The sequence below is a fragment of the Lytechinus variegatus genome, chromosome 8, assembly GCF_018143015.1.
Source record: "Lytechinus variegatus isolate NC3 chromosome 8, Lvar_3.0, whole genome shotgun sequence".
In the NCBI taxonomy this organism is placed as follows: Eukaryota; Metazoa; Echinodermata; class Echinoidea; order Temnopleuroida; family Toxopneustidae; genus Lytechinus; species Lytechinus variegatus.
In genome coordinates, this window is record NC_054747.1 from 31,207,030 (window position 1) to 31,225,305 (window position 18,276).

Here is an 18,276-nt window from a genome sequence, read left to right on the forward strand (position 1 = left end):
AAGTTTTGTTTACAGTGTACATGTATATTTCCATGTTTACTGTAGTTATTCCTCATTCTTTAATGGTGATGACCACTGTCTTATTTGTCACTCCTAAACAGGTATGAGAGATTTGGGCGTAAGATGAGCTAACAAATTAAACGTCCACTGTTAGAGATTTTTGTCACAATCTCAACTTCAGACTAGAGTATAAAATTGAGTTCACAACACAGACCTATGGAAATAAGGTTACAATGTATAAAATCTGCTTAATATTTCTTGATTGAATTATTGTCGTATTTTATTAAAGGTGGCCTTATGAGGCACATTTTACTCAAGCTATTACTAGTACTTGGTGCTGTATATAGAGATCCTACAAGTTGCAAGTAGAGCAAGTATGGCTGGCCCATACCTACTTCTAAAATATGAAGTGCTCGATGAATAAAGTTAAGCATGAATTTTTCAATCTATAATGACCCTGAATTTTGCATGCATTTCATTGTATATCACTGCTTATTGTAATCATATCATGGTAGTAGATCTAAATCTTTCTTTTTCTATTTTTGTATAAATCTTTTACTCAACTCTCTGAAATCATTAAATCTAAGCTTTAAAAATTGCTGCGCTGAAGATCACCAAAACAGATGCAAAATGTGTGATGCCAAATTTAGTATTGCTTAGAATAAAGTGCAACATCAGCCTTGAAAACCATGCTTGTTTTGTTGAATACTCAGTTATGACACATTTATTACCAGAATCATTTTGCACACACCATATGTTTTATTCATACATGCTAACATTTGAATGTTATTCAATTCAGTGAATTTTGATCAACTCATATATCAACTCAATAGTTACCGCTAATGGCATCTCTATTGATCTTTTCCTGTTAGACTTGCCTGCTTTCTGTCCTTACTTCCCCACATAAACAAACGTTAAAGTGCAAAGGTTATAATCTCTGCTCAACCCCCAGTTTACATGTCTATGCATTGTATTTTTTAACATCTGTACATCTTCAATTTTCAACTCATGCCATATATGCCCTTTTGACTTTTACAGTGATGTATATATCATCTACATAATCTATTTATATTCATTGTTCGTAATGAAGAACAAGAAATGTTAGGGTTTCAATGAAATTGATAGCAGGTGGACCAAGTTACGTGTAAAATAATTATGAAATACCCTCACTGCCCATCCCCCTCTCTAGACAGCGGGAAACTGCGGTGACACGACTTTTCCTCTGGTGACAGTTGCTCCTGGCTTTAAGGGTTAGGTTTGGGGTCACAATAGGATTTTTGTTAGATCTAGGACAGGGTGTAATAAACCAGTTCGTAGTTACGTCATGAACAATTTCGGTCAAATAACCTTTCATTTCTTTCATTATGATAGGCAGATTTCAAAGCAAGATATTACGTAAGCATGCCTTACATAGCAGGATGAAGAAATTGAATAGACCAGGTGACTAGAACAGCAAGCCAATGAACACTTTATGAAGGTATTTGTTGCATTCCTACGTTGAATGCATATCATAGCATGTTGCACAATGTACTTGGCAAACTGTGAAGTAACAGTCGTTTGTGGACGCATTGTTGTTGTTTTTGGATGTCAATGAAAAGCACATTTCAAAAGAATATATGAATAATCAAGAAATCAAAGTTGGTGCTTATCTCATTAGATTTTTAACCACCATGCCATTTTAGTACAAATGACCTTCCTCTGATCATGCACAGAATCTTTTGATCATGCGCAGAAACGAACTACAAACTGGCTTATAGTGTTAATTCATCGGTTGAAGTTGGTTATTTCATTTATGTGTGGAATTTGTTTCCGAGCAATTGTCGCCACTCGCCAGAGCAAATGTCATGGAACCAAACAATGTTGCTTTTTATTATGGAATATTAGATCACTTGAATGGTAGACTCTTGTCCATGAGAATTATGTAGATTTGAATGTCAGAATTTTGTTTTTGTAGTATAAAGAAAGCAAATTTAGCTACAGATCATTTATTTTTGTGAAAATTTGCCTATTTTCTCATGTCCTTGGAGCTTCGACAAGAGATGAGCCAGGAGAAAAGGGGGAACGTCAAAGCAGGCCAGGGCTCGACATTAGCATTGGCCCGGGGCAACCGAAACAGAGAGTAGGGCCACCAAAATTCTGTAAAAGCTCACACTTGGTGGTCCAGTTGGGCAACCAAATTTTTGATAAATTGTAATGTTTACTATTGTTTTAAGGCCACCAAATTTGCTTTGCGGGCCACCAAGAAAAAAAAGGTTTCTTTGGAGCCTTGCGTTAAAGGAATGAAAGAGTGAAAGAATAGTGAGATAGAAAGATATGGCGATTAGAGAAAGAGGTTGAAGAGAGAAGGAGAAGATGAGTGAGAGATGGTCACACAGATCAAAGGAAGAGAGGCTGAAAAATATATAGAACAAGAGAAAGATAGAGAAAGGGGTTGGGAAGAAAGGAGCAGTAGCACTGAAACGTTTTAGTAGTAGCAGTAGTAGTAGTAGCAGTAGTAGTATAGTAGTAGTAGTAGTAGTAATAGAAGAAGTAGTAGTAGTAGTAGTAGTAGTAGTAGTAGTAGTAGTAGTAGTAGTAGTAGTAGTAGTAGTAGTAGTAGTAGTAGTAGTAGTAGTAGTAGTAGTAGTAGTAGTAGTAGTAGTAGTAGTAGTAGTAGTAGTAGTAGTAGTAGTAGTAGTAGTAGTGTATAACAGTAGAAGTAGTAGTAGTAGTAGTAGTAGTGGTAGTAGAAGAAGAAGTAGTAGTAGAGGAGGAAATAGTAGTGGTAGTAATTACAGATGATACAGTTGACTGCTATTAAGTCGATAAACGCCTAGCTAGTTATCTAAGCATGATTTTAAACCAGAATATGCAAAACGAACAAATAACATCTCAGTTAAACATATTTCTTTGGCCCCAGCCCCCAGAGATATGACTCACAAAGAATCACCTGAAGAAGATTGTGCATGACAACAGTAATATTAATAATAATTGGCATTTATCAATCTACAACTGTTCAAAGCGCTTTGCAATTATTAATGATAATACGATGATGATGATAATGATGATGATGATTATAATTATGACGATTATAATTATGATGATTATGATGATGATGGTGATGATCATGATGATGAAGATGATGATTGTGGTGATGATGATGAAAAATAACTTAATAAGTTGAAGAAATGCCCATATATTTATTGAACAACTCATATATAAATATACAAACACCCTACATATTTGTAAGCTTACTTCAGTTCTCTTGGATCGGTACCCTGGCAAAAGTTTGACCATTTATATTGCTCAATAAACCTGTACCTGATTCATTTATTTTTTAATGGATTTTTCAGCGCGAGATTATAAGACTTTTTGTCGTACAAAATATAATTTAATAATAATAATAATAATTTATTGCAATTTTGCCATTGATCTGCATTTTGTGTGTGTTTTGTAACTTCAAATTAAGGCCAGTTGATCGAATCGAGATATCAAAAGAAAAACAGCAAAACAAAAAAAAATATTTTGTTTTTTGTTTGTACTATTACAAAGACCATGCTTGGGAAATGACTTTGCCTACGAACGACTTCGGTCCTGATTTTTAGTGTTAATTTTCCAGGATTTACTGTCGAAAGAACGTAAGTTGAGTAGGTACGATGCACTTAATAGATACTTGTATTAATCATTATAAAGTTTATGAGGGCATGAATATATAATAAGTTACTTTTCATATTATTTTGAAGTTTCTTTTGTTGTGCGTTTTTGCTTTTGTGACTGACTGTCGTCACTGTGTGTTGATCATTGACTGCGAGCTCATCGCCTGTGCATGTGCTGTGCATCCAAGAAATGACGAGTGACTGAGGATGTGTGTGACACTGAATGCCTGACTGCATGCCAGACAGTTGGCAAAAGCTTCAGTCTCTGTATTTTGGTTGTTCCGCTGAACTGCGTTGGCTCATGGGGATTATAGTAAAATGTCAGAAATTGTTGAATAAATCCCCAGAAACGACGGTTATTCCTGTCTAGCCACTCATTCAATGAACAAGGTTATAATATAACCTTGTTCTCAGTTATAACTTATATCTCCATGTGTGACAAAATAAAGGTGGCAATGTTTGGTTTATTTTCTCTTTTTCTTTAGGGCAAATGCTTGATTTTTTTACACTGACAGTTTCCATTAGACCTGTTAATTCATACCGCTTGGCTCTTAATTTAAATTTGATTCTTTATATCATTTTTTCTTAATTAAAAATAGAGATCAAAAAATGAAAATTTTCTTGCCATATTACTTTCCACCAATAGAGGGCGTACACAAAAATATGCCCAAAATTCAAGTTTTTGAGCGCTCTGGTGAATACAAAAATCATTCCCACATTACTATGATAAATGAATTGAAACTATATGGAAATTAGTAATTTTGGTCACAAAAGTGATATTTTAATGATTTTTTAACTCTTCATGCGTTCACCTGTAAACCCCCCGTGTGTTGCATTATTTTAGCAGTGATCCCCTCTCATTCACATTCGTGCCATGAGTCACAGATTTCTAACAATAAACCTGGCCCATGGTATTGTTTGTGAGGAGGGTTTTATTGATTTTCTCCTCTCCTTTTTCAATGAACTTCATGGCTGTAATCAGGATGTATTGATTTTTTGGGATAACTCAACGATTCTGTAATTTGTAAGCTGCGATAATCCGTCAAACGCTAAACTAATGTCGCACGCGCGATCGGTACACATGTACGGTATACAAAAACGCCAAGCTATACATTGTAGCTAGGTACGCACCGGGGCATGCAATTGTTCGAAAAACAATGGGACAGGGGACGTCTATGGGAAATGTGTGGTTGTGCAAAAATGCGAACGAAACACGCCTACGGATGTGCAATAATGCGAACGTAACGCATGAAGAGTTAAAGTGTGTGCTCTATACAGCATTGGCATACCATAGTCCTACCTGTAGATTCTCCACAGGCTAGATGGTAGCAGTGAACAAGTGTGTCTAGCCAGACAGATGTGCACTGCACAGTGCAGTGTGAAAAGTTGTTGGACTCACTGAGATCTTTAAAAATTCTGTGCTTCTGCCCATTTTTCGTCCCATTCGTGCATACTCTTCTTCTGGATGGGGGGGGGACAAAGATAGCTTTATGGCTCTTAGTTTGCCTCTTTTTTTCTCAAAATAATTTAAGAATAACACATCTCTCTCACTCTCTCTCGTCTATTCTCTCATTTCATTATTAAACATAAAATGAATTTTGTTTCCATTGGCCATGTTGGCATTGCTTCATTTCTCTTTAATTTCTCACACCCTTTCACTACCTGTTTTTCCTCCCTCGGCCTTCTCTATAGTATACATGTAGATCTCAGACTGGTGTCTTTCTTGCCAGCAAAATAAAACTGTCTATAGTAGATCTACATGAAATTGAAGAAGAATTCAGCCAAAGTAGGCCCTATGTGAATTCATTTTTTTTTCTTTCAAATCGATCGCATTTATACCACATCTACTGGAAAAATACAATCGTTCCTGTGTCCTGTAGTCATTACTTCTGTGCTTCTGGTTCCCATTTCATACACCCCTTCTTTTTCTTTTCAAGTTTCAACTCATTGCTAGAAAACCATATTTTGGGGCAAGCAGGTAAAAGACAGACATTTGTGCTGTATGATGGGGGGTGAGGTCAATTTGGAAGGAGCTAGGTATGGCAGTTCGGATAAAATGTTTAAAAAGTTGTGAGCGAGCAAGCAAAAATTTCCAATTTTTTTATTAAAAATATCAAATTTTGTGATAGATTCTGATATAATATTCAGAAAATAAATCATATTTCACTTTCTATCTTTCCATTCCACTTTTTTTTCTTATCAGGGTGGGGGGGGGGCACCCCAAGCCCCTGCCTATCTGTATGCCACTTTTGAAAGGCACCATAACTTCATAACCTTTGTAGCATACAGTGAAAGTATTTGAAAAAAATAAACACTCTCCCATACTTTTTTGGTTTTTGCTTAAAGAAGGAATATTTAAAGCTAAAAGAGAACATAGTAAAAAGTCAAGTGTCCATTTCCTGTGATAGGATTGTTGTTTTGGCACATGTGTAATCACACGCAAAGACACTGCAATTTGAAGAAATTTGGACACTTTTAGCGAATTTGTGGGTAAATTGCCAATTCGTCCACTGCCAACTTGTCCACTTACCACATGGTCTACCTTCATTTAATCTAATGCCATTCCGTCCATCAACATTTCGTCTTACAACCATTTGGTCCAATCATCACTTTGTCTAATCAACAGTTCGTCTATTACCATTTCGTGTAATAACCAGTTGGTCTAATACCCATTTTCATTCATTTTGCACAATTAACACTTTTAGTTTAATTAGACCAAATGGTATATGGACTAAATGGCTATTGGACCAACTGGTTATTAGACGGAATGGCATTAGACTAAATGAAAGTAGACCATGTGGTGAGTGGACGAGCTGATGGTAGACCAAATGATAGTAGACGAGATGGCAATTGGACGAATTGGAAATACACCAATTTTTGTATGTCATTGATTCAGTTTTTACAAATTCTTTTTCAGCATTTCATCATTTCTTTATGCAATAAATACCCAATTGAATTTTGAATTTTGATTGTCTATGAAAACTGTGATACACTGAGCTGCTTTTTTGATAAGCGATTTTTAATCTGTACGCCTATGTTGTAAATTTTCATCTCTTTCATCCTACACACAGCTTCTTGAAACATGGACGGTAATTACCCACCGGGTTTCTACTGCCCAGAAAGAAACCAACAAGAAAGACATTCCCAACAACATCAACAACATGTTACTCCCTACCCTATGGATCTACCTTATCACCCAACCTCACAACATCAGCCTGAGTTTGCTGTAGATCAACCTCTTCGACCATTCCCTGCTCCACACACTGGCCCTGGGCTTTCCATGCTGAGTTCAATATACCATGGTAATTATGCTCAACTGTTGACTGAATCTGACATGAATTCATTATTTTATTTTTTTTTATGATTTTAAACAAGACCAAACATTGATATTCATAATGCATATGGGTATAGCATTTTTCATTTATTTGATGTACGATAAAACAGCAATGTGGATAAAATTCCTTGCTCAAGGGCACAGGTGCCAAGCTGGGAATCGAATCCCTGATCCTCGGATCTCCAACCCAGCACCTTAGACCACGGCACCTCCACATAGTATATTAAAAAAGATGAGATTGGTATCTCCAGAAAAAAAAGCTACATGTAGTAGAGCTCTCTATAATCTCAGTTCTGATCGTTTCACTCCACAAATTTCCAGTTGTAAATCACTGAATTTCTATTATGACTGATCATGCTGGGGTAAAGACTAGAGTGACAATTAATACTCAAATGATTTTATACTAATTTTGGTTGTTTTGTATTGTATCGTATTCATTTTCCATTGTTAAAAAAAAACATGCAATTACAAACAAAAATTACATCAGGTATAATAACAGAATGAAATAAAAAATGGATACATATGAATGGCTGGATTGCCCATTCCGAACATAATAGGCCTAAATCAAGGCTCCACATTAACTTTTTTTGGTGGTGGCCCGTTCGGGCCACCAAAACCTTCAAATAATTTTTTTTGGTGGCCCACTAATAATTTTGGTGGCCCGAAAAATATAAAGAAAAACATTAATTAAAAATGAATAAAACTGAAATATTCTGCAATCACCAACACGTACCACTATTCTTTGTACATCTTGTATGTAAATCGTGCTTGCTGTTATTTTACTTTGCTTATTTTGTGGTAATATATAAATTGTTCTATCATTGTAAATATGAAATGATTGAAAGAGAATAAAAGAATTGTATTGTTCCCAGGTTGTGTAGATTTTTAATCTCCGTATAGACACATACTCATAATGGTAAAGTAAATAAATAGTGCATATATCAAACTCAGATTTACAAAACAATGATTTTTCCTTCCTTTTTTATTGTAAAACCTAGATTATGCAGGCCCCAAATCCAGTTTATTTTCTCTTTTCCAGCATATTATAGCAGGAGAAAATCACATGCTGCAGAATTAGAACAATGTGTAAAAGGGGGAAATAAACAAAAATAATTTTTAGAATAGTATATTGAAAAAGAAAACAAAAATTGTGAAAATGAATACGGTAAGTGAAATAAAACAAAAGAAAAAATGAAGAAAGAAAAAACAAAGAACAGGTCATAAAAAAAATTTGAGAAAAACAAAAAGAAAATTTAAGAAAAATAAATAAAACAAAATTATCAAAAAATGGGGAAAATTATTATTATTCAGTAGAAACATGTTCTTTAATCAGGCATTTTCAATGGGAAGGGGTATAAATGGTTTAATCACTGTGAAAAAAATGAAAGAAAAAAATAAAATGGCAAAAGTTATCTGGAACAAACAGTGAGAAAATTCCTTCCCTATATTTGACAAAATGATGGAAAAAATTCACATGTCATATCAATGAAATGCCTTCCCAAAGTATTTACTTCCTTAAGAGTGGTTTAAGAAGTCATTTGTAAACAAGAAAGAAAGAGCGGCCTATTTATTTTTGGCTCAAAGAGACACAGCTTCGAAATAAACCAAATATCAACATACATACAAATGCACATATGGGACTGTGATGTACTCACCTATGTGTTTTATGTGTATTAAATGCATTTGGAAATCGGTCTTTTTGAGTCAAAAGAGAGGTCATAATTCCTCCTTTTAATGCTTGCAATTAATCAGGTTTCAGTAATATGGACTGTAGAAGGGCATTTCATTGGTGTAAAATGTGACTTTGACGTAGATTTCCAAAGTTCTGGGGAAGATTTCTTAGCAGTAACATTTCGTATCGCAGCTCCCTGGGTCTGAATAGTCTGCTCGCGCACAGCTAGCTGCATTGGTTTCATGCATGCAAAGCTCAGCCAGACAGCCGGCACGGCCGGCTGAATAATAGTTATGCTAGCGGTAGGCCTACATACTGTCATGACTATGCAATCTTTGTGTGTGTGTATTTGTGTGTAGATTAACAAAAAAGGCACATGACAAATTGGCTTGCAATTTTAACTGTAGAAGGTTGATAAATGCATGCAAATTCGGGAGAAAAATTGCGCTACTTTGAAAATTATTGGTTGCCCGATTCGGGCCACCAAAACTAAACATTTATTCAATAATGGTTGCCCGAGATTAATTTTTGGTGGCCCGGGCCACCGGGCCACCGCTAATGTCGAGCCTTATAGGCCTGAATGATAAAACAATTTGTATCGTAAACTTCTTCAACAAGCAGAAAGGAACTACATAAAATGAAATATTAAGGGATGAAAACGGGACATGAAACAAAAATGGTTAATACTAAATATGGTAAGTTGAACTTGCATAAGAAGAATGATCTATTAAAGTTATTACAATTTTAGACAAAATTATGCTTTATGAATTTTTTAACATACATGTAGGCCTAAATTTTGAAATCATAGGGATGGGGGGGGGGGTGTTGTCTAAAAGTATACATGTACATGTAAGTTAGTAACTTTGCCAGACATTGGTAAGACTACTGTACTTATCATGGCCCGTTACTTGTACTGGAGCATAGGCCATTGACAACGGCACACCAGCGTCTTCGGTCCTGGTCTGCGTTTACCACAGTTTGCCACCCCTTTCCAAGCTCTTTGATGTTGGCATCAAGATCCCTTCTCCAGGTATAGTATAAGTGGCTGTTTCATGAAAGTAGTCAGCACTGACAAGTTGTCTTTCTCTGACATTTACCATCGTAACATTCAGAGGCCAGTGCTTCTGAGCCAATCAAAACCTAGGATTTCACTGAAATTGTCAGCTCTGACAATTTAGTCAGTGCTGACAACTTTCATGAAACACCCACCAGGTTAAGGCCTGTTTGTTACAGAATTGTTACAGAAACATTGGTAACTACTGTACTATGGCCAATAAAGAATGCCATGCCAGTTACCATACTATACCAAAGGAGCAAAGCCTTGATTTATCTATTTTACTCTCTTCTCTTTGGTTCCCTGTGAAAAGATTCATCTCCAGTGCTTCCAAACCCAAACACCGTGCATCCAGCTCACCATCAACTGCCTGCCACTATCAGAGATCAGAGGGTCAAATCAACGACCCAGCCAGCAAGCTACGCACCACTCCTCACAACTCATCCTCCACACTGTGAAAACATCACACAAGGTATGTATAAAGAATTTGTGTGTTTCGTTGTGCATGTGAGAAAGTTGTTCCCTTTTTTTACTAGTGTGATATCCTAAGGGATTAATCAGCCACAGTGTACTCATTACAATGCATTGTTAAAATTGTTTATATTTCAAAAGTGATACAAATCCTGAACTAATCCCTGTTATCAATCAGTTTGTTAGGAGAATGAATTTCCTTCATATTTATAAAAATCCATTTGCGTAAGGATCCGCTCACTAAAATGCCTTGTGCTTTCTTTTACCAGGCCAGCAACCCATTCCACCAGCTCCGTCCAAACGACTTCCAGCGAAAGAATCGATAAAGGACAGTGAAATCCCGTCATCTCAACAGAACACTCATGCTCCCGCTCCGAACAGCTCCAACACGTCCAACAATGAGCCTTCCATCCTGGCGGCACTCAACCTCAAGAAGAACAGAAAGATATCCTCAAGTCCAGAACTTCCTCAGGGTCTGTCGTATAAGTGGTCGGTAGATGGCAAGGTTGAAGGTGTCCTGGCCAAAGGGACTGTGGAGAAGGGGTCCGAGTTTGGCCCTTACACCGGGTCTCTGATGAATGAAGAGCAGGGTTTAGCTAAAGATTCTACATGGGAGGTAATTCAGCAATGCTCTGTCATAATGTTTGTGCTTAGATGATAATTGATTGTGAAAGTTGATACAGGCCAAACAGGTTGCTGAACTAAACTCAAGAAAAAATATAAAAAAGCACTATTGCTTTAAGAAAATGATAATGACTCATCAATCGTTACTCTTTGTAAGACGGGGCCCAGATCTCAAGATCTGATAAGATCTAACATGATCTCCATGATTATTTAATGATTAAGACCATGGTTTTGGTGTTGACCCAAATTGTGTCTGTGGAACTAGTCATTAATGTTATAGACCATACAACATTGATGGAAGTAACACAATACACATAATCTATCCCCATTTCTCCTTGCATTTCAAAATATTTTTAGATCTGCATCTCTGGTCAAGTATTCTTCTACCTCGATGGACGCAAAACCTGGATGTCTCAAGTAAGATGTGCACAGAGTGAAGAAGAACAGAATCTTGAAGCCTATCAATTCTATGGTGAAATCTACTTCAGAAACACAAAGGTCATTGAACCAGGAAGTGAACTCAAGGTCTTCTACAATGCAGAATACGCCAAGCGTGTTGGAATCCATACTAAATTGAATGAACTCACTTTCAACCAGGGTGAGTCTTATGCATTTACTCTCAACAACCTAAAGCTATCTCGAGTGAATATCTTGTTAAATGAATTGTATGATAATAACACACAGCATTAAAAACAACCTAATTATGTAGATCATATGTATCCATACTAGGTAAGATGATTTAAATCTTGTTCATTTCTTTCCATGAATAGTTTTAATTCAACGACCATATGTATTTTGTAGTTTATTGCATGTCACAGAGGAAATTGATTTAGTAAAAGAGAATGTGATGCAGGCTTGTAAAATAAGTCCTCTTCTTAAAAAAAATATATAGGTCCTAAATTAGACCCTTAAGGGACTCCATTCCAAAGGTCTATTGAAGGTGAATTTCATGATAAAAAGGTTTATAATTTCTCTTTAAATTTCAGATACACAAAAGTTCCAATGTACCTTGTGTGAGGACCAGTTCTCATCTGCCAAACTGATCCTAAGACATATGCGATGTGAACATTCCCAGGATAGATTGGAAGAACTCTACCCAGTGCTCATGTGGAAGAGGAAAAAGAGTAAGAAGCCATTGGAAACTGATATTCCTACCCAAGAAGATTTGACAGTAGAGACCCAAGTGAACAAAGAGGGAGAACTTGTATACCAGTGTGGAACATGTGAGAAGTCATTCTCTTGCCTTGGTAAACTAAAGGAGCATGAGTCTTTTCATAAATTCAGTAAGGGTCATACTTGTCCGATATGTGACAAGAAAGAGATCAATTCTCGGACCCTCGCAAAACACATGAAGACGCATGAACCCCTTGTGCTCAAATGCAATGAATGCAATCGTACGTATAAAACAAGAGCGGGGCTACGCAAGCATCGAAATGAATTTCATGGTCATCAATGCAAAGTCTGCTTTGAGACGTTCCCGTATAAAGCAGATTTCAAGAAGCATGAACAAACACACAAGGCTTCCTCCAAGAATGGACCACACACGGGAAAGAAGCTGATAGATGCTGCAATGCCTGAAGAACCTAAGGATATGCTTGGTAAAACCACCAACTACTACCTTCGGCCATTCAAGTGTCGCTATTGTCCAAAGAGATACAGCTTGCGCAGTAGTGTCAGGACTCATGAAAAGGAGCAGCACACTGGCGATGTTGTTTTCAAGTGTCCTCATTGTCCAAAGATTTTCGGAAACGAGTATCGGCTGATAGATCATCTACGTAGCCATGAAGAGAATCGTATGTATCGTTGCACGCTCTGTCCTAAGACCTTTGGATCGGAGAGCGCCCTCAACAATCATCAGGGAGAACACAACGGACTGAAACCATTTTCATGTGACATCTGCGGCAGAGGTTTCAGAATCAAGAAAGCTGTCCAAGATCACAAGCGACGTATTCATCGGACGCAGAAGATGCGCTTCTTCTGTTCAGTCTGTAATAAGGGGTTTGCTGATAAAGGGAACTTTACAAAACATGAGCGTCGCCACAAAGGTGTTCGACCCTATGTTTGCTTGCAGTGCGGTAAAGGTTTCACAGCAAAGCATGTTCTCAATACTCATATAAAAGCAATGCATACAGAGAAAAAGGATTTTTCGTGCAATATTTGTGGGAAAACGTTCTCTTTGAATCAGAACTATACTTACCATATGTTTAGACATAAAGAACAGGGAGATATCAGTAGCAAACAGACATGAAGGGCTGTAAGAATTTGACAGCTAACAGTAACAGAATTCTATAAATGGGCATAGAAATTAGTGCTGCACAGTTACATGTCCATTGAAAAAAAATTATGTTTTCCAGTCTTGTTGACGTACATAAGATATAAACCTGTGCACCTCATTGATTGATCATAATTGATCCATGGACCTATGAGAAATGGACATTCATGGATTACTGCTGTACTTTGGCAAAAGGAAGCAAGTTACAAAAGTATCATTTGTTGTAAACGAGCAATGTGTGTTTGTCATTTACATAGGCATTAATGCAATTTAAGAGCATATTTCATTCGATATCTTTCCATAGAACTATCATTTCTTCCCCAAATTTTGTCTGAATGCGCAACATACAAAGGGTGTTTCAGAAACAACAATAACTCAAACTTGACTGATGTGTCACTTGCTTCCTTTTACCAAAGTAGGGCAGATTAGTTAATGAAATTCACTAACATGTGAATATCATCATCATCTGAATAACATTCTCTTTATATTTATCTACTCTGATCTTGTCATGGTTGCTGTCAATTCTAATCAATTCTAATCACTCGTAATGGTTTGGCTATCTTTTACAGTGTAAAATATGACGGTTAAACTTTTGCCATCCTTCGCCTATCTTTTATGTGCCATGTGTAAAAATTCATTACTTAGCATCTTGCAGAATAAATATAAAAGAAAATTTAGTGATATATTCAGTCATTCCATTTCTCAGATACATGTATGTATATGGAGCATGCTGATAAGACAAGAAAGAATTGCTGATTTGGTCTTCCTTATACCATGTTTGTTTAAGGTAAACAATGATTGCAAATTTAAAAGTTATTTTTTATTGTTTTTCATAGGTTTCATTGGTGTAACTATTAACTAGACCAATAATATGTTGCAAAAGTAAGTCATATACAATCAGTTACAAATTTCATTTGTAATTATACTTTTTATTGAACAATGTTAAGTATAGCAAATCAATTTATTTCTTTTATTGCAAGATGCATGAAGATGTTATTTGCAATCAACTACAAAATAAAATTGCGATTTTATTATCTGATGAATCAATATTTTTATTGCAAATCAATTCATATTTTCTGTTGCAAATAGCAGACATGCAATGAGTTGCAAATTTACACTCGTTTGTAAGATTTGTATAATAATTTACTTGCAATTAGTTGCAAGTATCTTGAAATGCCTCTTGGGGGCCGTTTTCATGAAAGCCTCATATTTCCAGCTCGACACCATCTCTATGGGAAGCCAAAAAAGAAAACAGACTGATTAGACACAAGGAAACTTACGACTGTTGAATCCGTTTACAGACGATAATTGTCCAGCTTGGTTTTCTATAAACAAAGATAGATTTTTGGTGCTTTCATCATGAAATGTGCAGTTGATCCCTTTTATAAGGTATGAATTGAATTTTACATAATTTTTCTTTCAACTCAGTTTTCAATGACAAGCACTCATTCATATTGTACATCTCATTTTTAAATGTTTATTCCTGTCTGATTAATTTACTTCACATTAAATGTGTATTGTTTTTGTTTTGTTGGTTAGTGAAATGGAGCTGATAATATTTTCAATAATTTTATGTAGAAAATTGTGCTAAATATTGTGTAAAAACCTACTATTTTTGGTCTTTTATGATGGAAAGAATATGTCATTCAAATGGAAATAAAGCATGTAAAGATGACTTTATTTTATTTTTTTTTGCTTGTCAATTTTTTTTTTGGGTGGAAATGACCTGACATTTATGGTGATAACCTTCTTTTTTGTTGGGGGGGGGCTTGTCAATTTTTCCAGTCCCTGGTCCCCCTCCCTACCTTTGTGGAGAGATTTCCACCCTTGTAGAGTGGTGACATTCACAGGGAGTGGTACATGTACATTTTGAATAAATGAAATTTTCCATTTAACTGCCATTAACAAATCTGAAACAAAGGAGAGACACATCTTATGTACTACTTTTTGGGGGTAGGATAACTGGGATCATAACTGAAAGTCTCAAATCTTGTTGTCAAAGGAATTAGCAGATGGGCTATTCACACCGGATATATATTTTCTTAACTCTTGGAATGATCTCTTGCATTTACATATGTGCACATAAAGTATGTACATGAAAAATTTAAGTCATGTATTCTTTTAGAATGTTTTAAGTATGTTTCTTATATTGTTTCTACATATGTGAGAAAAATATATAAAAAAATTATTTCGTTATTAGAATAAATATAACAATGCATTACAATTCGTACAGTTTTGTGAGACATTTAGTGGGATTAGATTAGACAAAGAGAACAGTGTATGTGTATATGCAAGTATACTCCCATCCTCAAGGGTGAACATGTGTGTGGGGGTGGGGTTTATGTGTGTGAGAGAGGAATAGGAGAGAGGTTAACTTTAAAGGACAAGTCCACCCCAACAAAAACTTGATTTGAATAAAAAGAGATAAATTCAACAAGCATAAAACTGAAAATTTCATCAAAATCGGAAGTAAAATAAAGTTATGGCATTTTAAAGTTTCGCTTATTTTCAACAAAATAGTCATATGAACGAGCCAGTTACATCCAAATGAGAGAGTTGATGACATCACTCACTATTTCTTTTGTATTTTATTATATGAAATACAAAATATTGTTAATTTCTCGTCATTGTCATGTGAAATGAAATTTCATTCCTCTCTGAACAGGTGGAATTCCATTATTTTAACATTTTGTGCTTCAGGCAAGGAGGTCCTAATCGTCAAATTCGTAAAAATTGAAATATTGTATAATTCAAACAAAAAACAAAAGAAATTGTGAGTGAGTGACATCATCGACTCTCTCATTTGGATGTAACTCGCTCGTTCATATAACTATTTTGTTGTTTATTAGCGAAACTTTAAAATGTCATAATTTTTTTTATTTTACATCCGATTTTGATGAAATTTTCAGCATTGTGCTTGTCTGATTTTTCTCTATTGATTCAAATCAACATTTTTCTGAGGTGGACTTGACCTTTAACAGAGAGGAGGACTCAGTGGGGAGAACAAAATGATAAATAGAGGAGAAGGCAGACTGGATTGGGAAGAAATAAGAAAAAAAACGAGAGATGAGAGATGGATTAAAAAGCATCTCTACTTAAATCTTATTTTAAAGCCAAATTTCAGTAAATTCATGTCAGTTTCCAAATTATTTTTAGATGATGTATGCCCCAAAACATTTATGATTTGGAGGATATGAATGTATCAATTCTTATTGGATTAATTTTGCAACGGCAAATTGTAAAGAAAAGTGCTCAAACTGCTTTTTGATGGGGGGGGGGGTAAAAAATAAAATATCACAGAGAAATTAAGGGTCCTAGACATCAAATTTTCAGAAACAATCAGAGGATAGAAAATCGTCTCTATGAGTATGGGTAATATTGGTATGTTAGATGGTGACAGAGAATACTGGTACAATTGATCAAGAAGGTTTGATGGAGGCTGGGCTGGGCTAGAGGGGATCTCACCAACACTTTTCCCCCAACTGCCAGGATCATCACCCAGCGTCATGTATTAGTTTTGAAGTTTGCAGTCGAATTTAAAGCCTGTGTATAGCTTTGGTAAAGGGTCAATAATGTGATTGATAATCGAATATCATCTAATATGACAGTCTTACTGAAGCGTAGAGACCGTTAGATATTTTTCCAACTGCACTGAAAATTTCAAATATTCAAATCTTGGATATACAGCGCCATCTCTCGGCGATGCTTGTTTTAAATTTTAAAAATGGGCATTCAAGCACTTATCTTATAAATTTAGTGATTAGATATCCAAAAGTTACAGACGAAACACATATCTTGAAAGTTTCAGCCCATTCCATGATTTGGAATAGGATTTAATTGAAAGACAAAAACGCAGATATTTTAATTTGATCGGGTGACCCGATCAAGTTAAATTTCCATGTAAAATCGCAAAATTTATCCTGTAAAACACATTTTCATTTCATATCCTCCACATCATAACTGTTATAAGGCATATCCATTAATATTCGCTAGCAATGAATTGGAATAGTGACAGGTGCATTTTGGTGGATTTACCAAAACTATACACAAGCTTTAATGAAAATGCTACCACTGTGATAATCCTGGAATTTTCACAGGGTTTTGGTGTCTCTAAAGATCGGAAAATCCTACAGGAGAAGTCCTTCATTTCCGTATCTGATGTGATGTGATGATGATGATGATGATAATTCAACACAAATGTCCCCGTTAATTGGGGTCAAAATTTTCATTTTTTATTTGTGTCATACAACAATAAAACATTTAACCAAACCCTGCGGTGCGGTCCGAATGTAGTATAAATTTGTCTTCGAAAGAACGTCTTGTTTTCTTGGTATGTTGAATCCGCTATTTCTAAACACTATCTATATTGTTATTTGAATCATTGGTGATGAATGTTAGATGCACTATGTGGCTATTTTCTCATTTTATTCAACAAATTTTAAGGGAAAACATGACCTATCTGTCTGGCATTGGTAAAACGGTGTTGCCACTAAAGCCACGGACGTCCCCGCCCAGGCCCAGGCCTAACGTTAGGCCAGGCGGAGCCCGCAGACACTGCACTCCTTCCTGATGCCCGACTCCGGACCTTTATATTCGCGCGGTGGCTAGCTCGAGTCGAGATCGTTGTTGTTTGTTAGATATATTATTAATGGCGACCAGTCATATTTGACCATTACCGCCAACTCGTTAGGCCTATTATTATTTTCTTTCTTTTCTTCGACGTGTCCTTGAATTAAAATCAAAGCAAACAAAATTATGGAGAGAAAGGAGAGGAAAGAGAGACAAAACGAAGGGGCAGGGGGAAATGAAGTAAAGAAAAGGAAGGGAAAAAATAAAAGAAAAAGTTAGAATAAAAGATTGGATGAAAGAAAGAATAAAAGAAAAAGTTTTCTATCATTCTTTGAAATGAATTTTGAAAAAAAAGAAAAGGTAAGAAAAAGAAAAAAAAAGAAAGGAAAGGAAGATGAATGAATGTGCGACTGAAAGAAGAAATAAAGGAGAGGAAGGAAAAAAGAAAGTAAGATTAAAGGAGGAAGAAAGAAATACTGAAGGAAATAAAAATGTTTCCTTCATTCTGAAAGAAAGATGAAAAAGCAAGGAAGGTAAAAAGGAATGAAAGGGAAGAATAATTAGGGAAAAGAATAAGAAGGGGGAAAAATAAATGAAAGAAAGGGAGAGAGGAGAGAATGAACAAAGAAAGAAAATAACGGAAGG

General features: G+C 35.8%; 1 protein-coding gene across 3 annotated transcripts; it reads left to right on the plus strand.

Annotated features, from left to right (window-relative positions):
* The first annotated feature begins 3,550 nt into the window (after positions 1–3,550).
* Positions 3,551–15,293, plus strand: LOC121420338 (zinc finger protein 624-like). Of its 3 annotated transcripts, none has more exons than XM_041614930.1 (6): positions 3,551–3,617; positions 6,707–6,937; positions 10,009–10,167; positions 10,436–10,782; positions 11,148–11,388; positions 11,777–15,293. In XM_041614930.1, exons 2-6 carry the CDS (start codon positions 6,718–6,720, stop codon positions 13,036–13,038), a joined length of 2,229 nt encoding a protein of 742 aa, XP_041470864.1. In that variant the 5' UTR covers positions 3,551–3,617; positions 6,707–6,717; the 3' UTR covers positions 13,039–15,293. The 3 variants fall into 3 exon arrangements, with proteins under 3 accessions (XP_041470864.1, XP_041470863.1, XP_041470865.1); XM_041614929.1 differs by having other exon boundaries at positions 3,564–3,630; XM_041614931.1 differs by having other exon boundaries at positions 3,564–3,626.
* Positions 15,294–18,276: the final 2,983 nt, after the last annotated feature.

What these genes read in the sequence shown, in the direction of transcription:
- LOC121420338 (XM_041614930.1), top strand. Translation starts at nt 6,718, where the DNA reads ATGGACGGTAATTACCCACCGGGTTTCTACTGCCCAGAAAGAAACCAA. An exon ending in GCTGAGTTCAATATACCATG is followed by an intron (nt 6,938 to 10,008) that starts GTAATTATGCTC and finishes CCCTGTGAAAAG; the next exon opens with ATTCATCTCCAGTGCTTCCA. An exon ending in CTAAAGATTCTACATGGGAG is followed by an intron (nt 10,783 to 11,147) that starts GTAATTCAGCAA and finishes AAATATTTTTAG; the next exon opens with ATCTGCATCTCTGGTCAAGT.